The sequence below is a fragment of the Poromitra crassiceps genome (genome assembly GCF_964638095.1).
Source record: "Poromitra crassiceps genome assembly, chromosome: 5".
NCBI classification, from domain to species: Eukaryota; Metazoa; Chordata; class Actinopteri; order Beryciformes; family Melamphaidae; genus Poromitra; species Poromitra crassiceps.
The window spans coordinates 37,581,122-37,600,042 of NC_139642.1; the positions used below are offsets into that span (position 1 = coordinate 37,581,122).

General features: G+C 44.6%; 1 protein-coding gene across 3 annotated transcripts in view; it reads left to right on the top strand.

The window, feature by feature from the left end:
- The window catches only part of LOC310776877 (calpain-9), a 26,509-nt gene extending 10,797 nt beyond the window's left edge, over positions 1-15,712 (top strand). The window contains exons 5-20 of one of the 3 annotated variants that reach the window (XM_083637079.1): positions 871-1,042; positions 1,824-1,895; positions 2,310-2,401; positions 2,619-2,693; positions 3,335-3,495; positions 4,828-4,985; positions 5,954-6,162; positions 6,952-6,997; positions 8,265-8,342; positions 9,816-9,876; positions 10,485-10,549; positions 11,057-11,125; positions 11,769-11,847; positions 13,072-13,188; positions 14,486-14,544; positions 15,490-15,712. In XM_083637079.1, coding sequence (XP_083493205.1) covers positions 871-1,042; positions 1,824-1,895; positions 2,310-2,401; positions 2,619-2,693; positions 3,335-3,495; positions 4,828-4,985; positions 5,954-6,162; positions 6,952-6,997; positions 8,265-8,342; positions 9,816-9,876; positions 10,485-10,549; positions 11,057-11,125; positions 11,769-11,847; positions 13,072-13,188; positions 14,486-14,544; positions 15,490-15,516 — 1,540 coding nt within the window. In that variant the 3' untranslated portion in view covers positions 15,517-15,712. Of the gene's footprint in view, positions 1-870; positions 1,043-1,823; positions 1,896-2,309; positions 2,402-2,618; positions 2,694-3,334; positions 3,496-4,827; positions 4,986-5,953; positions 6,163-6,951; positions 6,998-8,264; positions 8,343-9,815; positions 9,877-10,097; positions 10,375-10,484; positions 10,550-11,056; positions 11,126-11,768; positions 11,848-13,071; positions 13,189-14,485; positions 14,545-15,489 lie in introns of those variants that run through there. The other 2 variants (XM_083637080.1, XM_083637081.1) reach the window with 2 other exon arrangements.
- Positions 15,713-18,921: the final 3,209 nt, after the last annotated feature.

Consider the following 18,921-nt stretch of genomic DNA (forward strand, 5'->3'; position numbering starts at 1 on the left):
TGGGACTGCGCCACGCCCATTCGGCCTAAAGCGCATTTGGCAGCCTAAAGCCTATTGCTATCTTGCCGAAACAGGCGCAAGGCATGTTTTTTTGCGGTTAAGGCCCGTAATAGCGCCGATGGCCTGTGGGAGAATAGAGCCCTTCATCTCTGAACAACCATTCCAACTTCGCATCATCTCCTGACCAAAATAGTTCCGGTTTCTTATTTTGCATTTGATGAGAAAAGGGCGCTGGTGGTTGGGTAGAACACTGTGTGTGAACAGCCCCTTAGGGTGGATAACGTGACTATCTGGAACTTGACTTGAGATCTTGTGATTGTGTAAATGACTTCGATTGAAAGTGATTTGTTCCAGGAGACGACTGAATTTGCATTTTGTTTTCTGAATTTGTATGGAATGATTGAATTTATTGAAGTTGAAACTGATTATAGAAATCAAACTCATGATGCTCTTACCAAGTTTTTATCCTATTAAAACCATATTGAATCGAACAGTCCTAGATATTTTGTTTTTTAAGATATTAAATTGATGTCGGACTCTTGATTTGTTCTAACTTGACTTGCTGTTCTACATTTAGACTTGAGACTTGACTTGACACGTGTGCTTCAAGACTTGAGATTCGAGCAAACTTCCCTGGTCACACCTCTGAGGATAAGACCTGTTATTTGTCATCCTGCACAACCGGTCTAGCTGTCTACCTGTCTGTCTGTTATCTGAACATCTCCCCGTCTGTCTGTCTGTCTGTCTGTCTGCCTGTCTGTCTGTCTGTCTGTCTGTCTGTCTGTCTGTCTGTCTGTCTGTCTGTCTGTCTGTCTGTCTGCCTGTCTGTCTGTCTGTCCCTCTGACCTGTCTCTGTGTCTCATGTGGCAGGCTGAAAGGTGGCTACAGAGCTCTGGACATGGGTTTCCCTCACGAGGCCATGGTGGACATGACAGGGGGCGTGGCCGAGGTGATGAACGTGGCTGCACTGCCCAGAGACCTGCCCGCCTTCCTCGGCCACCTGCTGGCTAAAGGAGCGCTCATCAACTGTGCCACCTCCCAGGTAGGCTACCGTAAGAGCTAGCCTCGTCCTGAAGACAGACAGACAGACAGACAGACAGACAGACAGGCATTGGGTCAAAAATCTTTTAAAAATGGTTATAATTTCACATCAGGTTGAGTCATTTTGCTAAGGGGCAGTTTTCATAAATGAATAGGTTATAGTTCAGTTCAGGCATCTCTCTCTCTCTCTCTCTCTCTCTCTCTCTCTCTCTCTCTCTATACTGCATACTATATATTAAGGCAGGAAAAACATGAACCGTACTGCTATGAGTTGTGACTCCCAGGTGTCAATGTGTGTAACTGTATGGATGTCAAGTAGTGTGTTTCTAAAAGAGGTTTAAGGCAGTGATTCCCAACCAGGGGTACGTGTACCCAGGGGTACTGCAGCAGCTTGCAGGGGGTACATGAAAGATGGGGATTACAATTGATTTCCAAAATGAAGGCTCAAACGTCCAGGTGCTGTCACTCTGGATGCAGGTTTAGGGGAGCCTGCTGACAAAAGGAAAAAAGAGGCCAAGCCCAAACAGCAGCAGTTCAGTGAAAATACATTATGTATGGATTTATTTGTACGTTTGCAGATCGATCAGCCACAGTGTTTTCTCTACCGCGTAAAAAAACACGCAAGAGTGAGGGGGCACTATTGACATGTCAAAACAGTTCAAGGGCTACACAAAAGGTTGGGAACCACTGGCTTAAGGATAATAATAAAAAACACTTTCTTGTATGTGATGAGTTCATGTGATTTTTGCTGACTGTGTGTGTGGGTGGATGTGTTTTTCCAGGGTCCTCTGGAGCAGAGGAATGAGCTGGGCATCATGTTCAGACATGCGTACTCTCTAACTGGAGTAGAGAAGGTAACTGGCCACAGAACTAGGCTGTGTGTTTGTGTTTCCATGCATGTTTGTTTTCTATATCAGACAGTCTTGACTGGGAGCTTGACTAAGCAGCAGCAATTTTTCTGCAACGTTGGACCCAAACCTGCTGAAAACCAGTGTATTTAGGTGAAAAAGAATTCAGCCCTAAGCAATCTAGGTCAAGTCAAGTCCCACTGAGTTTGGGCCTAAATGTGAAGCTGTAATAGCAGATGGGACTGTATAGCTCTGTGGATACACAGCCAGGGTCAGGGCTCTCTTCCCACTGGGGCCACACATACTGCAAATGGAACAATGAGGCACTTTGGCAGATAAAAACCACATACATGTCATTATATCATCTACTCTTCCTTCTTCTTGCCCCCCCCCCTTCCCCCCATTCTCCTGCTGTCCCAGGTCAGGACGAGTTATGGCCGGGTGGATTTGGTGCGAATTCTCAACCCCTGGGGCAACACAGAGTGGGAGGGGCCATGGAGTGACTTCAAAGGGTTAGTGTGCACTTACATTCACCAAAGTATCTGGTTTTCCCATTCAAGTTTTTATTTTGTTTAAGGGAAACAGTAACATTATGGAACCAGGGTGACTCTTATGAGTGAGAGTTGGCAGCTACTGTATGGGGAATGTCTGCACAGAACTCTGTGTATCTGTCTGTCTCAATCCTCTCTCTCTCTCTCTCTCTCTCTGTCCCCCCCTCTCTCTCTCTAGGCCGGAGTGGAACACAGTGAGTAGTGAGGAGCAGCAGAGGATGGACAGAGTGAAGCGGGAGGACGGGGAGTTCTGGTGAGTTTCTCCACGCTCCACATGATGATGCACATCACATCGCTGTTGATTCTGACCCCCCCTGTGCACCTTTGGAAAACACCTGACCTGAATGAAAGTGTGTCAGGAAGGCTCGCATGACAAAAGACATGAAACATTCAAATTGTTACTCTTTTCTCTTTTAACTTTTCTTTTTTTTGTTTATTGTTTGCTTGTTCTTTTCTCTTGTTTTTGTTTATATTGTATCTTTTGATCAGATTATTGTTAATATTGGTTAATTTCTTTTTTTATCCACTTGTTTCCTTTTGTCTGTTTTTGATTTTCATATGTGCCAAACCCGGAAGAGGGCATGACTTTGGCACTCTGTATTTTGATGTATGTTGGGTACAGAAAAGTCACATGAGCTAATTATCCTTAGTTAAACTCTTCGAAGTCTTATGTGAATCTGTTAAAAATATATAATTTGTCCAATGAAATTAAATGTATGTCAAAAATGTCTGAAAGGAACACACCAAGTTCTTGGAAGTTTGGCATGTTGGTAAACGTCAGGTGCTTCATGCGATATGTTGAGTGATTACTTAAGTTAAGTCAAACTTGGTGTATTCCTTTAATCTAAGACAGGCCTCCCTCTCTCTCCCTGTCTGTCTGTCTCTCTCCATCAGGATGTCGGTGTCAGACTTCCGTCAGAACTTTGAGATGATGGAGGTGTGTCACCTCACCGAAGCCCTCAACGAATCAGGCTCCAGCGTGCACCCGTGGTGCTGCACAATGCATCATGGGAGCTGGGTGTCACACATGTCAGCAGGCGGCTCTCCCAATGAAGGTAGGATGGGAAAAGCATGATGATTTAAAAAATAAGAAACTGCTTTGTTGAGAACTGTCTGTGTGTCATTTGTTTTATGCAAAACACATGCAGATTTATCCTCTCATCTGCACGTAACATTTAGGTTTGCAGATTACAGTTTAAATTATCCAAACATTTCCTGGTGCATGAATCACATCACTGGTCCACAACTTAACTCAAATCAACTCTCAATAACTGTCAAACTACATGAATGACTGCAAAACTGTTTACAGTTTTCATATGTGTGAGATCATGTGCAAAATAAATCAGCAGTGTTTTTCGGTGAAGTTCTCCTTTAAGTTACTCAACCAGAAAACCTTTGGCTCCGCCCACTCAGGTTTAACTCAACCAATCATATTATTTCAGCCTTTAGAGCAGCTCTGCCTCACAGAAATGTTTGTACAACTAAGGCTCCTTTCTGCATTAGGATTAGTATTCAAGTCAAGTCAAGTTTATTTGTATAGCCACCGTCACAGTCTCTGACAGTAAACTGAGATGATGCCACGTTATAGTCTCTGACAGTAAGATGAGATGATGCCACCATTACAGTCTCTGACAGTAAGCTGAGATGATGCCACCGTTACAGTCTCTGACAATAAGCTGAGATGATGCCACCATTACAGTCTCTGACAGTAAGCTGAGATGATGCCACCATTACAGTCTCTGACAATAAGCTGAGATGATGCCACCATTACAGTCTCTGACAGTAAGCTGAGATGATGCCACCGTTACAGTCTCTGACAATAAGCTGAGATGATGCCACCGTTACAGTCTCTGACAATAAGCTGAGATGATGCCACCGTTACAGTCTCTGACAATAAGCTGAGATGATGCCACCGTTACAGTCTCTGACAGTAAGCTGAGATGATGCCACCATTACAGTCTCTGACAGTAAGCTGAGATGATGCCACCATTACAGTCTCTGACAATAAGCTGAGATGATGCCACCATTACAGTCTCTGACAGTAAGCTGAGATGATGCCACCGTTATAGTCTCTGACAGTAAGCTGAGATGATGCCTTTTGTGTTCTTAAATGTTCTCAAAGCATACTGAACCTCTGTAATTCAGTGAGTGCAAATAAAGCAGTTTAAGTTTGCAAGGGGACCAATTGTCCTCACAACAATAGAAAAGGCAAAATTATCCAAAGTGAGTCCATTTTGCCAGTCCTCACCTCTAGAAATGGACAGTCCCTGGAAGGAACTCTGATTTTCCCCTTAGGAAAATCCCTTAAGTAGCTTCAAAGTTTGAAAATAGAAGTTAGTAAATAAAGGTGTAGGCAATACAAACAAGAAATACACACGTGTCTCCAGGTGTGTTCTGGCAGAACCCCCAGTTCTACTTCACCCTGCTGGAGGAGGACGACAGCCCAGCTCAGCCTCAGAGGAGCTGCTCCTTCCTGGTGGCTCTGATGCAGAAACACCAGAGACGCAGAGGGGTCAACCTGGCTATAGGCCTGCACATATACCAGGTACACACATGCACGCATGCACACACACACACGCACGCACACACACACACACACACACACACACACACACACACACACACACACACACACACATGTGTGTTTTTGTGTGTTTGTATTAGGGATGGGCCGATTTATCAAAATGCTATACACTGTATCACAATGGTGATATCACCTCCATGTTATTCTGCTGCAGTAATCACAAATGAGACGCTTCACCATCACGGTTTCACAAGCTCTCCATTTAAATTATATTATTGTCACTTTGTAATGACATTTTTAAATTGTTGTTTACATTCTGGCAGCCAATGGCATCGCTAGAAAGATTTGTGTCGGACGTCCAAGTAGTGCAGTGGTAGATTCCCTGCCTACTACCAACATGAGAGTTGCAGGTTCGAGCCCCCGTGTTACCTCTGGCTTGGTCGGACGTCCATACAGGCACAATTGGCCATGTCTGTGAGGGTGGGAAGCCAGATTAAGGGTATGTGTCCTGGTCGCTGCACTAGTGCCTCCGCTGGTTGGTCGGGGCATCTTTTCAGGGGAGATGTGATCTGGGGGGAATAGCGTGATCCTCCCACGTGCTATGTCCTGCCGGTGAAACTCCTTGCTGTCAGGTGAAAAGAAGTGGCTGGTGACTGCACATGTATTGGAGGAAGCATGTGCTAGTCTACTGATCGGCAGAGGGGGTGGAGCAACGGCCGGGACAGCAGGGGGAATTGGCTAATTACAATTGGGGAGAAAATGGGAGAAAATTCTGAAGAAAAAAAAATATATAAAAAATAAAGATTTGCAGATGTAAACAGAATTCTGCTCAGTCAGACTTTGTTGTGCCAAACTTGTATTTATTATCTTATTATAGTTTTACTGAATCGTGATTGAACCACATACTGCGTAGCGAATCGTATCCTGAGATAAGCAGATCATCCCATATCTAGTGTATGTGTGTGTGTGTGTTTGTTCTCTCCACACAGGCCCGCCCTGGTAGTACATTCCTGTCCCCTACAGACCTGAGCACACGCGGGCCGGTCCTTGGCACCTCGACATACAGCCCGCGCCGGGAGGTGGTGCTTCCCGGTCGCCTGGCGCCGGGACATTACATCATCATCCCCTCCACCTCAGAGCCCAATCAGGAGGGAGCGTTCCTCATCCGCGTGCTCACAGAGAGGGGCAACGCTGCTGCGTGAGTGACGGACCAGTCTGATGATGGAGATATTATGCTAAATATAAAAACAGAGTTTACAATGCGCTTCATATAAAAACATTAGAAACAACACACACAGGCTACTTAGTTTGTTTTGAACCATGCTTTTGGAGCTGGACGGATTTAAAAAAAACGCATGATTAAGTTTCTTAAGCGAGAAACATGCTTCAACATAGCCTCTAGTTTATTGCGTTGTCGGCGGCAGCTAGACATACATACTCAAACGTCAGCTTGACGAGGGCATCCCAGGGGAGTCCCCAAAATGAGTAAATTGTGTCATTTCACTATGTTTTAGATGACTAGAAGTTAGCCCAAGGAGAGAATGTAGTGCATATACTTGGTCATAGCTTTCACTCTCGCCTGTTATCTCCCCATCTACATTACAGTACTTGCTCTGTTCATGTCAGCTGCTTCAACCCGATGGTGCGTCACATTTTTGGGGAGTTGCACGCTGGTATAAATTTCGCTTTAGTGCCAAGACTAAAAAAACCAAGGCGTGAAAAGGACGAAGAAGCAAAAAGACAATCCACAAAGGAAAGGGAAGGAAGGAACTATGAACCTCTGAAAAGCCCAAAACATCTATGATGCAACATGCAGTATTAATATACAGTGTCCCACAAGCAAAGCTGGATCGCTGGTCCCCATACTACTCCACCATGATGACAACACTGTTGCTTCACCAGTTAGACATGAAGCTGTACAGTCATAGATGAACGAGTGTAAATGTGCATGTGATGATTCTAATGTTCTTCTCATGGTTTCTTCCAGTCCGGCTCAGAAACCAGGACCACAAGACATCACTTCCGTAAAGGAGGTATAGAAAACCCAAAAGCTATAAAAGTTCATCTTTCATATTAACTCCATCATAAAAGTGCTCATCCAGAATCACTGGAGACTGGACAGGTGATAAGAGGTTGAGTAAGTCCAGTGTGGCAGACCGGACCGATTATCACTCCTATAGTCATTTATTATTATATCTCCAAACCATAGTAAACAACACTCACTCACTCACTCACTCACTCACTCACTCACTCACTCACTCACTCACTCACTCACTCACTCACTCACTCACTCACTCACTCACTCACTCACTCAACTAGTAAACAAGACTCAGGTGTTGGTGATATATTCAACTAAACTTAAGTAAACTAGACTAACCTTTGCCTGCATGGCCCCATGACGTTGCTATAATTCATATATCCTTACTTGCATCTTGTAATGCGACCAATAGGAAATCTTGGAGGGGATCTGGACTGTAAGAAGCAACTGGTCAAAAACAGACAGCACATATAAAACAGATAGAGGTCAAATTTGACACACTTTGCTTTTGTTTTTCAAATCAGTTTAGGACATTTCAGAAACAGACCAATCCATGTGCAAGCTCAATGTTTGTCCTGTTGTGCGAGCTCACACACATCACATTTTGAAATAAGATAAACAGACTCAAAATGCATGTTACACATTAAGCTGTATGATACAAGGCTGTTTATTGGGTCTGTTGGTGTTGCTTATGGAGCCACTCAAATCAAATGGCCCGTCTACTTAAAGGGCAGTTTAGAGTGCAGCGATTAATGATCGCCTGACGAGCAACGCTGAACGTTAATTATCGTTGGACGCTGATTTTGTGCGCAGATGCTAATAAAAAGTATAAACACTAGGCGATAGCAGAATGCATCGCAGAGGAGCAGTTTCATTTCATTTCATTCAATTCATTTTGATTTTCTCTCAAGACATGGAGGTAGAAAGTTGAATCCAAATGAAGTCTTGGCGATGGTCGCAACCATCATCGCAAAGATGCCATATCGCCCGTCGCTGGAAGTATAAACATACATGTATATTGTTGCCACCGACGATGGAATATGCTCATGGTCCATCGCAACCACCATAAATCGCTGTACTATAAACTTCCCTTCAGGATAGGCTACAGTAATTAGAGATAGAGGTGTTTGTGTGTGTGTGTGTGTGTGTGTGCGTGCGTGCGTGCGTGCGTGCGTGCGTGCGTGTGTGTATGTGTGTGTGTGTGTGTGTGTGTTTAGGGTTAAGGTTTTGTTACTGAGTGCATGCTCTGTGTTTTCTCCCAGCAGCCTTCCCTATCACACCTGACAGCTCTTCCTTCCCCTGAATCTACCAGACGTCTGTTCAAGAAGCACTGCAACAAGGTGAGCTCCGCCTGCACACAGCTACACTGTAACACAGCCGCACCGTAACACAGCCGTACCGTAACACAGCCGTACCGTAACACAGCCGCACCGTAACACAGCCGCACCGTAACACAGCCGTACCGTAACACAGCCGTACCGTAACACCGCCGTACCGTAACACAGCCGCACCGTAACACAGCCGCACCGTAACACAGCCGCACCGTAACACAGCCGCACCGTAACACAGCCGCACCGCACCGTAACACAGCCGCACCGTAACACAGCCGCACCGTAACACAGATGCACCGTAACACAGCCGCACCGTAACACAGACGCACCGTAACACAGCCGCACCGTAACACAGACGCACCGTAACACAGACGCACCGTAACACAGACGCACCGTAACACAGCCGCACCGTAACACAGCCGCACCGTAACACAGCCGCACCGTAACACAGCCGCACCATCCGTAACTGGGTCAAGTCGCATCTACAAGTCATTCTTCACCTTTGTTTTAACCTCCTGAGAGTGCCAGATGGGTGGGGTTTGAAAAAAAAACTTTTTTTTTTTTTTTTTTAAATAAACAGGCTAAAATATTATGCTGTGTGTGGTAGTTGAAACATAGTTTCAAGTTGACGTTTATTTATGTTTGTAGTTTAAACAAAAACATAAATACTGTAGGCCACATGAATTTAAATGTTTGCTCATTAATATCTACTTTTAGAAATTTTATAGGTAGGTAGGTTATATAGGTTTTCTTGTTTTAATAATAATAATAAAAAGACTTAATGTGTAACTTTTCCTCCGTGGTATCGAAAATGTTATGAGTGAGTGAGTGAACTCTGAGAGAGTTCATGTCAATTCTGCTAATAAATACATAATACCTGCTTCTTGCCTTTTAGGGGTATTTTTTTCTCTTCAGTTACACAGGTATCGTGATGTATCGTCTTCCAATATATCGATTATCGCAGAATCGCTGTATCGTGATAATATCGTTATCGAGGGCCAAGTATCGTGACCATATCGTATCGTGAACTACTCAGCGATTCCTAGTGGTAAACCACACCCATTATTAATTACATAATCACACATTATTACATAGTTATGTGCAAATAGTGGTTTAAACCATAAGCTTACAGCACCTCCCCTGTGTTTGGATGCAGGTGCCCTAACCATCAACGTTTTGGGGACAAAGTTCTAGCTTTTGAACATTTTTCTTTGTCAGTTTGCAATAACTTAAATTAACCCCATTAAAGACTAACTAGCTAACTAAATGGTAACACTAACATGAAGCTGAGTGTTGAGATCCAAAGCATTGGTAAATAGATGTTTTATGCTAACAAAAGCATTGCAGGGATGTTTTACTCTTATTTCTTCAGTGACAAATAACAGAGGAAATCCAACAGTACTCAAGGCAAGGTGTCCCCAGACATGTGTCAGTGTGTATATGAAAGTGTTGTCTGTATTTTGTGTCTCTCCTCCTCATCAGAATGGCTTCTGTAAGCCAGCGGAGCTCCATGACCTGCTGACTGAGGCCATGCAGGGAGGAGGTCAGTAATGAAACCAGTCAACTCCAGAATACTGTACAGGAGTTTGCTCTGGATGTAAGAGCAATGAGACGTTTAACAAAGGGGACATTAAGACGTCACAGAATAGACACAGCCCACACACAAGAATGACATTTATACAAAACTCAGCAGCTAAGGATTCTCCTCAAAACAAAAATATATCACATTTTAACATCTTTACACTGAATATCTGTGCTGCAAAGCACTTTGCAGCAGTGAACAGGCTGACATGACAGTGACATCACTTCCTGCAGCGCTGAGCTGCGACTGTGGGAGATGGAGAGCGAGATAACGCACTGTTTTTACTGCAGGAAGCTGACTGATGTCACAGCAGGCAGGCAGGAGGATGAAGGTGCTTCCTTAATAACACACTGCCCAAAGAGCGGGAGAGAGAGAGAGAGAGAGAGAGAGAGAGAGAGAGAGAGTGTGTGTGTGCGTGTGTGTGTGTGTGTGTGTGTGTGTGTGTGTGTGTGTGTGTGTGTGTGTGTGTGTGTGTGTGTGTGCGTGCGCGCGCGCGCGCGCGCGCGTGCGTGCGTCTGTCCACAATCCACATGTACACTTATCACTTCTCATCCCCTTGTGGTGTTTAGTGTTGGCAGGCAGTGAGAAGAAGCTGGTTCTGGAGCACTGCAAAAGCTTTGTGGTCCTGATGGATGTATCCTTGAAAAATAAATACTATTATATCAGAGGAAAAAAGAAAAAAGTTCTATCATGCTACAGTACAATGCTGTTGCACTGTTTATTATCAGCCACAACAGCATGTGGCTGTGAGTCTGTGTGTGTCATCAAGGCAAAATGTGGTCCTGGTCCTGGAGACACCTATTGTAGCTACCTGTCTGTCTGTCTGTCTGTCTGTCTGTCTGTCTGTCTGTCTGCCTGTCTGTCTGCCTGTCTGTCTGCCTGCCTGCCTGTCTGTCTGTCTGTCTGTCTGTCTGTGGACAGATTTTGTCACTGAGATAGCGTCAAAACCATGCAAGATAAGGTCACAAAATGTTACAGGTGTGTAGTTGGGATCCCAATGAAGATAGGTTCGAAGATGCGTGTGGGCTGGGCATGGGTGTAGTTCCTGCCCAAGTGACTCAGCAGCTTGTTGTCTGGCTGCTTCAGGGTCGTCGTTGAGTATTTGTCTGATCTGTTTCCTTGACCTCAGTGTTTTCTCCAGAGCCAAGGCCTCGCTAAGCTCAGCTGGCAGGACTTTAAGCACCTGTGGGACAAGATCACGAGGTGGACGGTAAGTTAGCAACACAACAACAACAACAACAACTACAACAAGTTAGTGAAAGGAATCAAAAGTATTACGAGAATCTTTACATGTTGGTTAAATTCTTTCACACAAGAATCTTCCTCTTGTAGTGAGAAAGAACTCCACAGCATCCACGAGTTTCTACAGATCTGTTGATTTTTCTTTCTTGGTTTTTCTCCTATTTAATCATTTGTACTTGGCCAATTGCCCCTGCTGTCCTCTGATACATGTGCAGTCGGCAGCGGCTTCTTTTCACCTGACAGTGAGGCGTTTCACCGGCAGGACGTAGCGCACGGGAAGATTGCGTTATTCCCCTCAGTTCCCCTCCCCCCAAGACAGGCACCCCTACTGACAGAGGAGGACTCATACCCATCCCCACCCCCACCCCCACCCCCGCGCAGACACGGCCATTTGTGCCTGTAAAAATGTTTGTTGAGGCCAGAAGTACCGCTGCCGGGAACTGAACCCGGGTCTCCGCGGTGGTAGGTGAGTCCTTATTTGACCTCTACTCTACCCAGATGCCCCTACAGATCTGTAGTTGTTGTATCATGTCTGCATAAAGTTTCAGCAGCTGAATGAGTATGTGGTTTTGTGTGCGTTCACTAATATGCGGTGTGTCACCTCTCCTCAGGATATCTTCCTGTTGTTTGACAAGAATCGGTCTCAGTGTCTGGAGTACCCAGAGGTTAGCCCGGCCCTGAAGGCAGCAGGTACCACTGACAACACCTTTAACACCTGCACTCACTCACTGACAACACCTTTAACACCTGCACTCACTCACTGACAACACCTTTAACACCTGCACTCACTCACTAACATCACCTTTAACACCTGCACTTAGTGACAACATCTTTAACGCCTGCACTCACTGACAACACCTGTAACACCTGCACTCACTGACAACACCTTTAACACCTGCACTCACTCACTAACATCACCTTTAACACCTGCACTCAGTGACAACACCTTTAACACCTGTAACACCTGCACTCACTGACAACACCTTTAACACCTGCACTCACTCACTAACATCACCTTTAACACCTGCACTCAGTGACAACACCTTTAACACCTGCACTCACTGACAACACCTGTAACACCTGCACTCACTGACAACACCTGTAACACCTGCACTCACTGACAACACCTGTAACACCTGCACTCACTGACAACATCTTTAACACCTGCACTCACTGACAACACCTGTAACACCTGCACTCACTGACAACACCTGTAACACCTGCACTCACTGACAACACCTGTAACACCTGCACTCACTGACAACACCTGTAACACCTGCACTCACTCACTGACAACATTACCTGCACTCACTGACAAAGCTTTTCCACACTGACACACAGAGCAGCATCCCACAGTTAGTTACTGTGCATCAGTCTGTCAGCTTTTCCAGCTTTTTGAGTTTAGTTTTTCACTTATAGGGCTGATCATGCAATATCTCATGTTTCCATATGAACACACATTTCTCTGGACTATTATCTTTGCACATTGCATATATATATATGCATATGGTTCATATTTTGGACATTCCTGCAGACCTGCACAAACACTACAGCTCTTTCATTACTATGTTTATTATTATGCACCAAAATACAAAGGAAAGTCCTTGTATGTGTAAAATTACTTGGCAATAAAGATGAAAAAGCATTATGACCAACAGGGGGAGCCAGAACAGCTCTATTTACATCCCCTTGCTTTTTTACATAATTTAGTCCTAAACTTTTGGTGCATTCACTGAACATAAGCCCTAAGAAATCTGCAGCAGCATGGTTATATATAATACGCATGTGTGTGGATTTACATCTTGCTGCGAAACATCCTGTTCCATGTGTACCAATTCCTGTGCATTCACTGCTGTGTGAAGTGATGTGGGCTGTGATCTGTGTGCGTTTGCTCTGGTCTGGCTCTGCCTCTAGGCATCACGGTGGATGATTTTGTGCTGCAGCTGGTCGGCCTGAGATACACGGACCCGGACATGACCATCAGTTACCCCGGCTTCCTGTTCCTGCTGATGAAACTGGAGAGCATGATCCGTAATGGAGGGAGATGGGGAGGAGAGGGAGGGAGGGAGGGAGGGAGGGAGGTAAACGTAAAAACAAATAAATAAATGTAATATATATATATATATATATATATATATATATATATATATATATATATATATATATATATATATATATATATATATATATATATATATATATATATATATATATATAATGTATGTATGTACAACTCTGCATCAACATATTAATTTCTTACAGACTCAAAGTTAAGAGATTGAGCCATAATTTAGTTTTTATTGTATGTATTTTTATTGGATTTCTGACATCCATGCCATGTTTGCCGCCTGTCTTGATACATTTTAGAAATGGAAAATATTGGATCCTACAAAAAATAAAAACCCTACAGTAGTGGTAAGGTCGACTAGGAGTCTGATATTAACAGTTTTTCCCAGTCGGGATGCTCATATTTACAGTCAATCCAACAGGACGTGAATGCAACAAAAGGCCAGAAGGGGGTAGAAGAAGATAGGATACCTGAAGAGGGGAGGTGTGGGAAAGAGATGGGAGGAGAGAGAGGAGGAGAGGAAGTGCTGAGAGGAGAAATGTGGAAGTTTAGAGCAGAACAAAAAGTTAATGTTTTGATGTTGAGAAGTTTGAGTAGCGTGAGGAGAAAAGCCCAGAAAGAATGCAGAACAACAGCTTTCTCTTTACAGATGGCTTATCTATCAGAGAGGATAAACAGACATTCACAACAGACACAACAGTGAATTTGAATCTGAGCGTGTCGCTGTCACCATACCGTGGCTGAAAGTATTTTTAATTCGCTGTTGAGTGAAAACCTTGTAACTCCAATTTTGGTGTAAGTTTTAACCTCAATTGATGTATTCCATACTCTTCTATAAGTTGAGAAGTCTGTGGTTTATAAGACATTCTGAAAATGAATCACATAAACTCAAAAGTGCATAGTCAAGCTGCAAACAAGACTGGTTTCCTTAGCAGACATTGTGCAGATACAAGGTTTTTCCCGGGTGGCAGGGATTTGCAAAAACTTTTCCTAGTTTGTTTTGGCCCACATTGATGCCAGAGAGGTGGGGTTTGACACACCAGACAGCGCAATGAGTGCCAGAATGTTTAGAAAATCACAGGAAAGTCAATTTAGTCTCCATTTCTGTGATTGGAAACTTACCCAACACTCCCCATCCAGTAAACCCCACCCACCTGGTACTCCAGGCAAGCTAAAACAAACAATTATTTTGCCATTATTTGTATTTTCCATGATACAGTTCGACTAATTCTGACTTTTTGTGTTTGTCTTCTTTTACAGATAAATTTCAAGCGTATGACATGGTGGGAATGGGCGCCATAACCGTCAACTACAGACAGGTAACAGTTTGATTATAACTGTAAAAACATCCATTCTGTCTCTGCATCAGTAACATGATTTGCTCATTTGAGGCTCCAAGTCATTTTACAGAAAAATGTTTATTTGCAAAAAGGTTTGAAAAGCATCACACAAATCCTGTTTGGGGGAACTGAGGGACCTCAATTGTAACCTGACACCGCCAGATGGTTTGTTTTCACATAACCATCTAGGAATGAGTTGCTTGCCGCTCAAGGAACAGTTTAAAAGAGGCAGGCACTTTAAAAAAATATGTGGCAGGTGATTGGATGAACCATCTGTCTATCACGGGCTTGCTTCTCGCCGATGTCGCACCTAAATCCTGCCCATAGCTGCCCTGGACGCTGAATGGTGTGAACCACTGGTGGGTGCAAGATGGATTTGTTATCATCAGAATTGTGTCCCAATGAGCGTCCGGGTAGTGCAGCGGTAGATTCCCTCCCTACCAACACGAGGGTTGTAGGTTCGAGCCCCCGTGTTACCTCGGTTACCTTGGTCGGGCGTCCATACAGGCATAATTGGCCATGTCTATGGATGGGAAGCCAGATTTAGGGGTATGTGTCCTGGCACTAGCACCTCCTCTGATCAGTCGGGGCCTGTTCGTGGGGGTGGGGGGAGAACTGGGGGGAATAGCGCCCTGCCAGTGAAACACCTCGCTGTCAGGTGAAAAGATGTGGCTGGCAACTGCACATGTATCGGAGGAAGCATGTGCTTGTCTACAACTCTCCCCAGATCGGCAGAGAGGGTGGAGCAACAACCGGGACAGCAGGGGGAATTGGCCAAGTACAATTGGGGAGGAAAAAAGTATCATCACATCATCACAATATGATTCCACTGAAAGACGATATACGAGGACATTGAATTATGGCCGGGCCTAAGACATAAATAATGACTTTGATCTGAATGCTGTGTCCTCTGCTTCCTTCCAGTGGCTCCACATGACCATGTACAACTGACCCAGTCGCTGCTGTTCTCTAGCTGCAGTGTGCTTACTGACCTGTTGGTGGTGCTGTTCTCTAGCTGCACTGTGTTTACTGACCTGTTGGTGGTGCATGATTTTAATGTCTAGATTTTTAAATCTACAGTGTAATTCAATGGTGAAAAAAACGTGATGAATGCCATAATGTTCACAATAAAAGCGGGCTATGTGCCAAATTTATACTGTTTGTCATTTCTGATTTGATGCACCTTGTCATATATTCAGACAGTAACCATGGAAACGTCTTAGAGCAGTGGTGTCAACCTGTTTGTCTTGTGACTGCTAAAAACAAAGTGATTCCTATAGTATCACACGTGTTCCGACTTCAACCAAAGAATGGTTTTCTCTTTTCAGGTCGTTTCATTTGATTCACCATCAGAGGATGCAGAGAGGCTGAAAACAACTTGGGGGGGGGAGGGGGAAAGGGGGGGTACAGAATTTGAGAGAAAAATAGACATATACATTTTTTAAGTTTTTTCTCTCTTTTTTACATGTTCTTATGTTCTTTGTGGGTAGGCCTACTTAGCGGATCTGGTCCTCGACCGCTGGGGATATTTTGAGAAATTACCCTCTGTTCTCTGTTTTGACGTCTGGTATGTGTAAATATCCGTCTTCCAGCATCATTCTTTATATTACGAGCAGTCAGAGATATACATACCAGGAGGGGTGTGCGTGTGTGTGTGTGTGTGTGTGTCTGTGTGTGTGTGTGTGTGTGTGTGTGTGTGTGTGTTGGGGGGTGGGGGGGGGGGCGGGTGGTGGCAGGCAGCGATTCAATGAATTTCCTGCTGTTTGTTGGTTCAAACTGGCTTGCAGCACAGCAGGCAGGAACCTGAAGGAACAGCGCCTTCACTACATCAAAGACTTTAATGCTGTACACAGCCACACCCTATACTCTCTCTCTCTCTCTCTCTCTCAGATTAATTCAGTGTTATTTATACTGGAGCATGAACATTTTGAATATTGCCAGGCATCTCTAAGTCACTTTCAGCAGGTGTGTAGTGCTATCTGGAGAACTGGGGCTCCCCTACCAAGATGAGGAAAACCTCCCCCCATTTTACTATTGTAAAACCAAACCCCTGGAGAAAAAGTGTGGGAGCTCGTTCCCTTGCGCACCCCATAGCACTACACCCCTGACTTTCAGACATGAACTCTGGACTATGTCCGTTGAATCAGGTCCGGACATTCGGTGGAGTTGTCCTTTCATACAACTGGCAAATGTTTGTGTCATTTGTTGAGTGCAGGGGGGGGGGGGGGGGGGGTCAGGCCGGGCATGACAGTAAAGTGTGCTGTGGCAATCACAGTGTACAGTGTCTCACCAACTCCGTAAGACATGCCTCAGCCTCTGATATTTTGTCGTTATTTCCAATTCAGAAAATAGATCTCTCTCACTAGCTTTCTCTCTCTGTCTCAGGGAGACTGATTCACATCAGTAGTATGGTCTAGTTTATTGTTGTGGGTATACTGCAAGTTTAAGCTTGGAGTGAGATTTCTTTCCGGGGGTGCGGTACAAGAAGTTACTGGCAATTCAGTACAGAATCCCGGATCAGCTCTCCCTTAACAAATGGCCAGGTTAGCCTATCTACATCAATTGGACATGTAGCAGCATAGGTTTCTAACCGGATAACAAGCTGATAGCGAGAAGCACTCGTCCAGCGGCTGTCTACCTGAGATCTCTAACCAATCATGGTCAAGTGCTGAATCATTCTGGGTTATTTCTTCAGCTGAATCAGAGTCTAGGCACGCTTCCTGTTTTTACCAACTTTTGCTGTGGCTATTGCCTTCAGTTCTTCCTGATATAGGCAGGGATGTATTACCGAACGGGCCTCCCGGGCCCAGGCCCAGGGGCCCAAGAGCTCAAGGGGCCCATAACCCAGAGCTTCTTCACAGGGCCACCGTGTCTCTTGCCCACGCCTTGGACAAACTGATTCCTCACCAGTGGTATTCAAAATAGTTGTCCAAGTCTAGATGAGGATAAAAGCCCACCTATCTTGTCTCCATACTTTGTATCTCTCTTCCACTCTTTTCCTCATATTATCTCTCTCATGATTAAAGTCCTAAATTCCCACATCACCCTGCTGTAAATTACCCATGTTTAATACATTTTTGAAACCTGTGGTGCAAAAGAAAATGTCAGAGGATGTAAGAATGAGAGGGTGGTAGCAAAGGCAAGTATGAACGGACGGGGAGAGTTTCAAGCAGAAGAGTTGAATTTAAAAAGAGGAAGGGTGGATAAGAAGAAGTAACAAAGAAAGGAGATCGTTTGGTAAATGAGTTGTGACACTTTGGGGCCTCTTCTCCTTCCTCTATCTGCTTCTCATCATCCCCAGGATATTATGACACACTGCCTGCCTGCGCGCACAGATAGCACATGGACACACACACACACACACATACACACACACACACACACTCAGTCTCAAGAGTCTCTATATTGTAGTTTCAGTTGGCTAGGTCTCACCCTGGCACACAACCAGGCAGTAAGACAAGTAAACCCAGAAAATGTCTGACTGTCTTAATGGTCACCTTGTATACAGTAGTGACAAGGAATTACACAGGAAGTTGAATGGTTAAATAAGATTGCTTTATGTATAGGGGAGAGCAGGGCATGAATTTCCGGGTGTGAATTTTCAGGCCCGTTGAGAACTCTACCGTTATCCCCCATGTTAAAATGCCCGAGTTTACAACAGGATTAAGCATGTTTACAGCCTGATCCAAAACACAGTTTTAGTCTATATAGCTACTTTCACCTTTCATAACAACTGTACAGGGCATGAATCTTTAGAGTAAAATAGACAATAGAAAATACTGTGTTTTGGTGTGATTGACAGTTCACCTGTCCAGTGATCGCGCAGCTTGCCAATAGCACCAATAGCAGCAGGCGGAGGCAAGAACCCCAAGATGGCGATGGTATACACTCCCATACTAGGCTTCAAAACAGGAGTCCAAAAACCAATGGATGACGTCACACTGAGTCTGTCCATATTTGTATAGATGCTCTATGTAGATCCTGTAATATTGGCCAGGCTGAGGCTGCCTGGGTGATGGTGCGGCCTACAGAAGTAGGTCACACCAGGCTGTCCTGGTGGATTAGCGTCATGGCGGCACGGCGTAGCACATAGACGTGCTCCAGCTTTGATGCTGTGATGTGTTGCAGGGCTCTCCTGCTAACCGCTCTGTGATTGGTCACAACAGTCCTGTGGCCATTCATTCGACCCCACTGACTCATAGTCCTGCTCGGCTCTCGTTAGCAGGAAGGCGCCGCTGGATGAATGGTCTTTTTTAAAGGGGATATAAAAAGACAGAGACGTTTTGTTTGAATATGACTGGTGATGGTGATATGGGTCTTAGCTGATTGAGGCACAAAAATGTCATCACTTGTGTG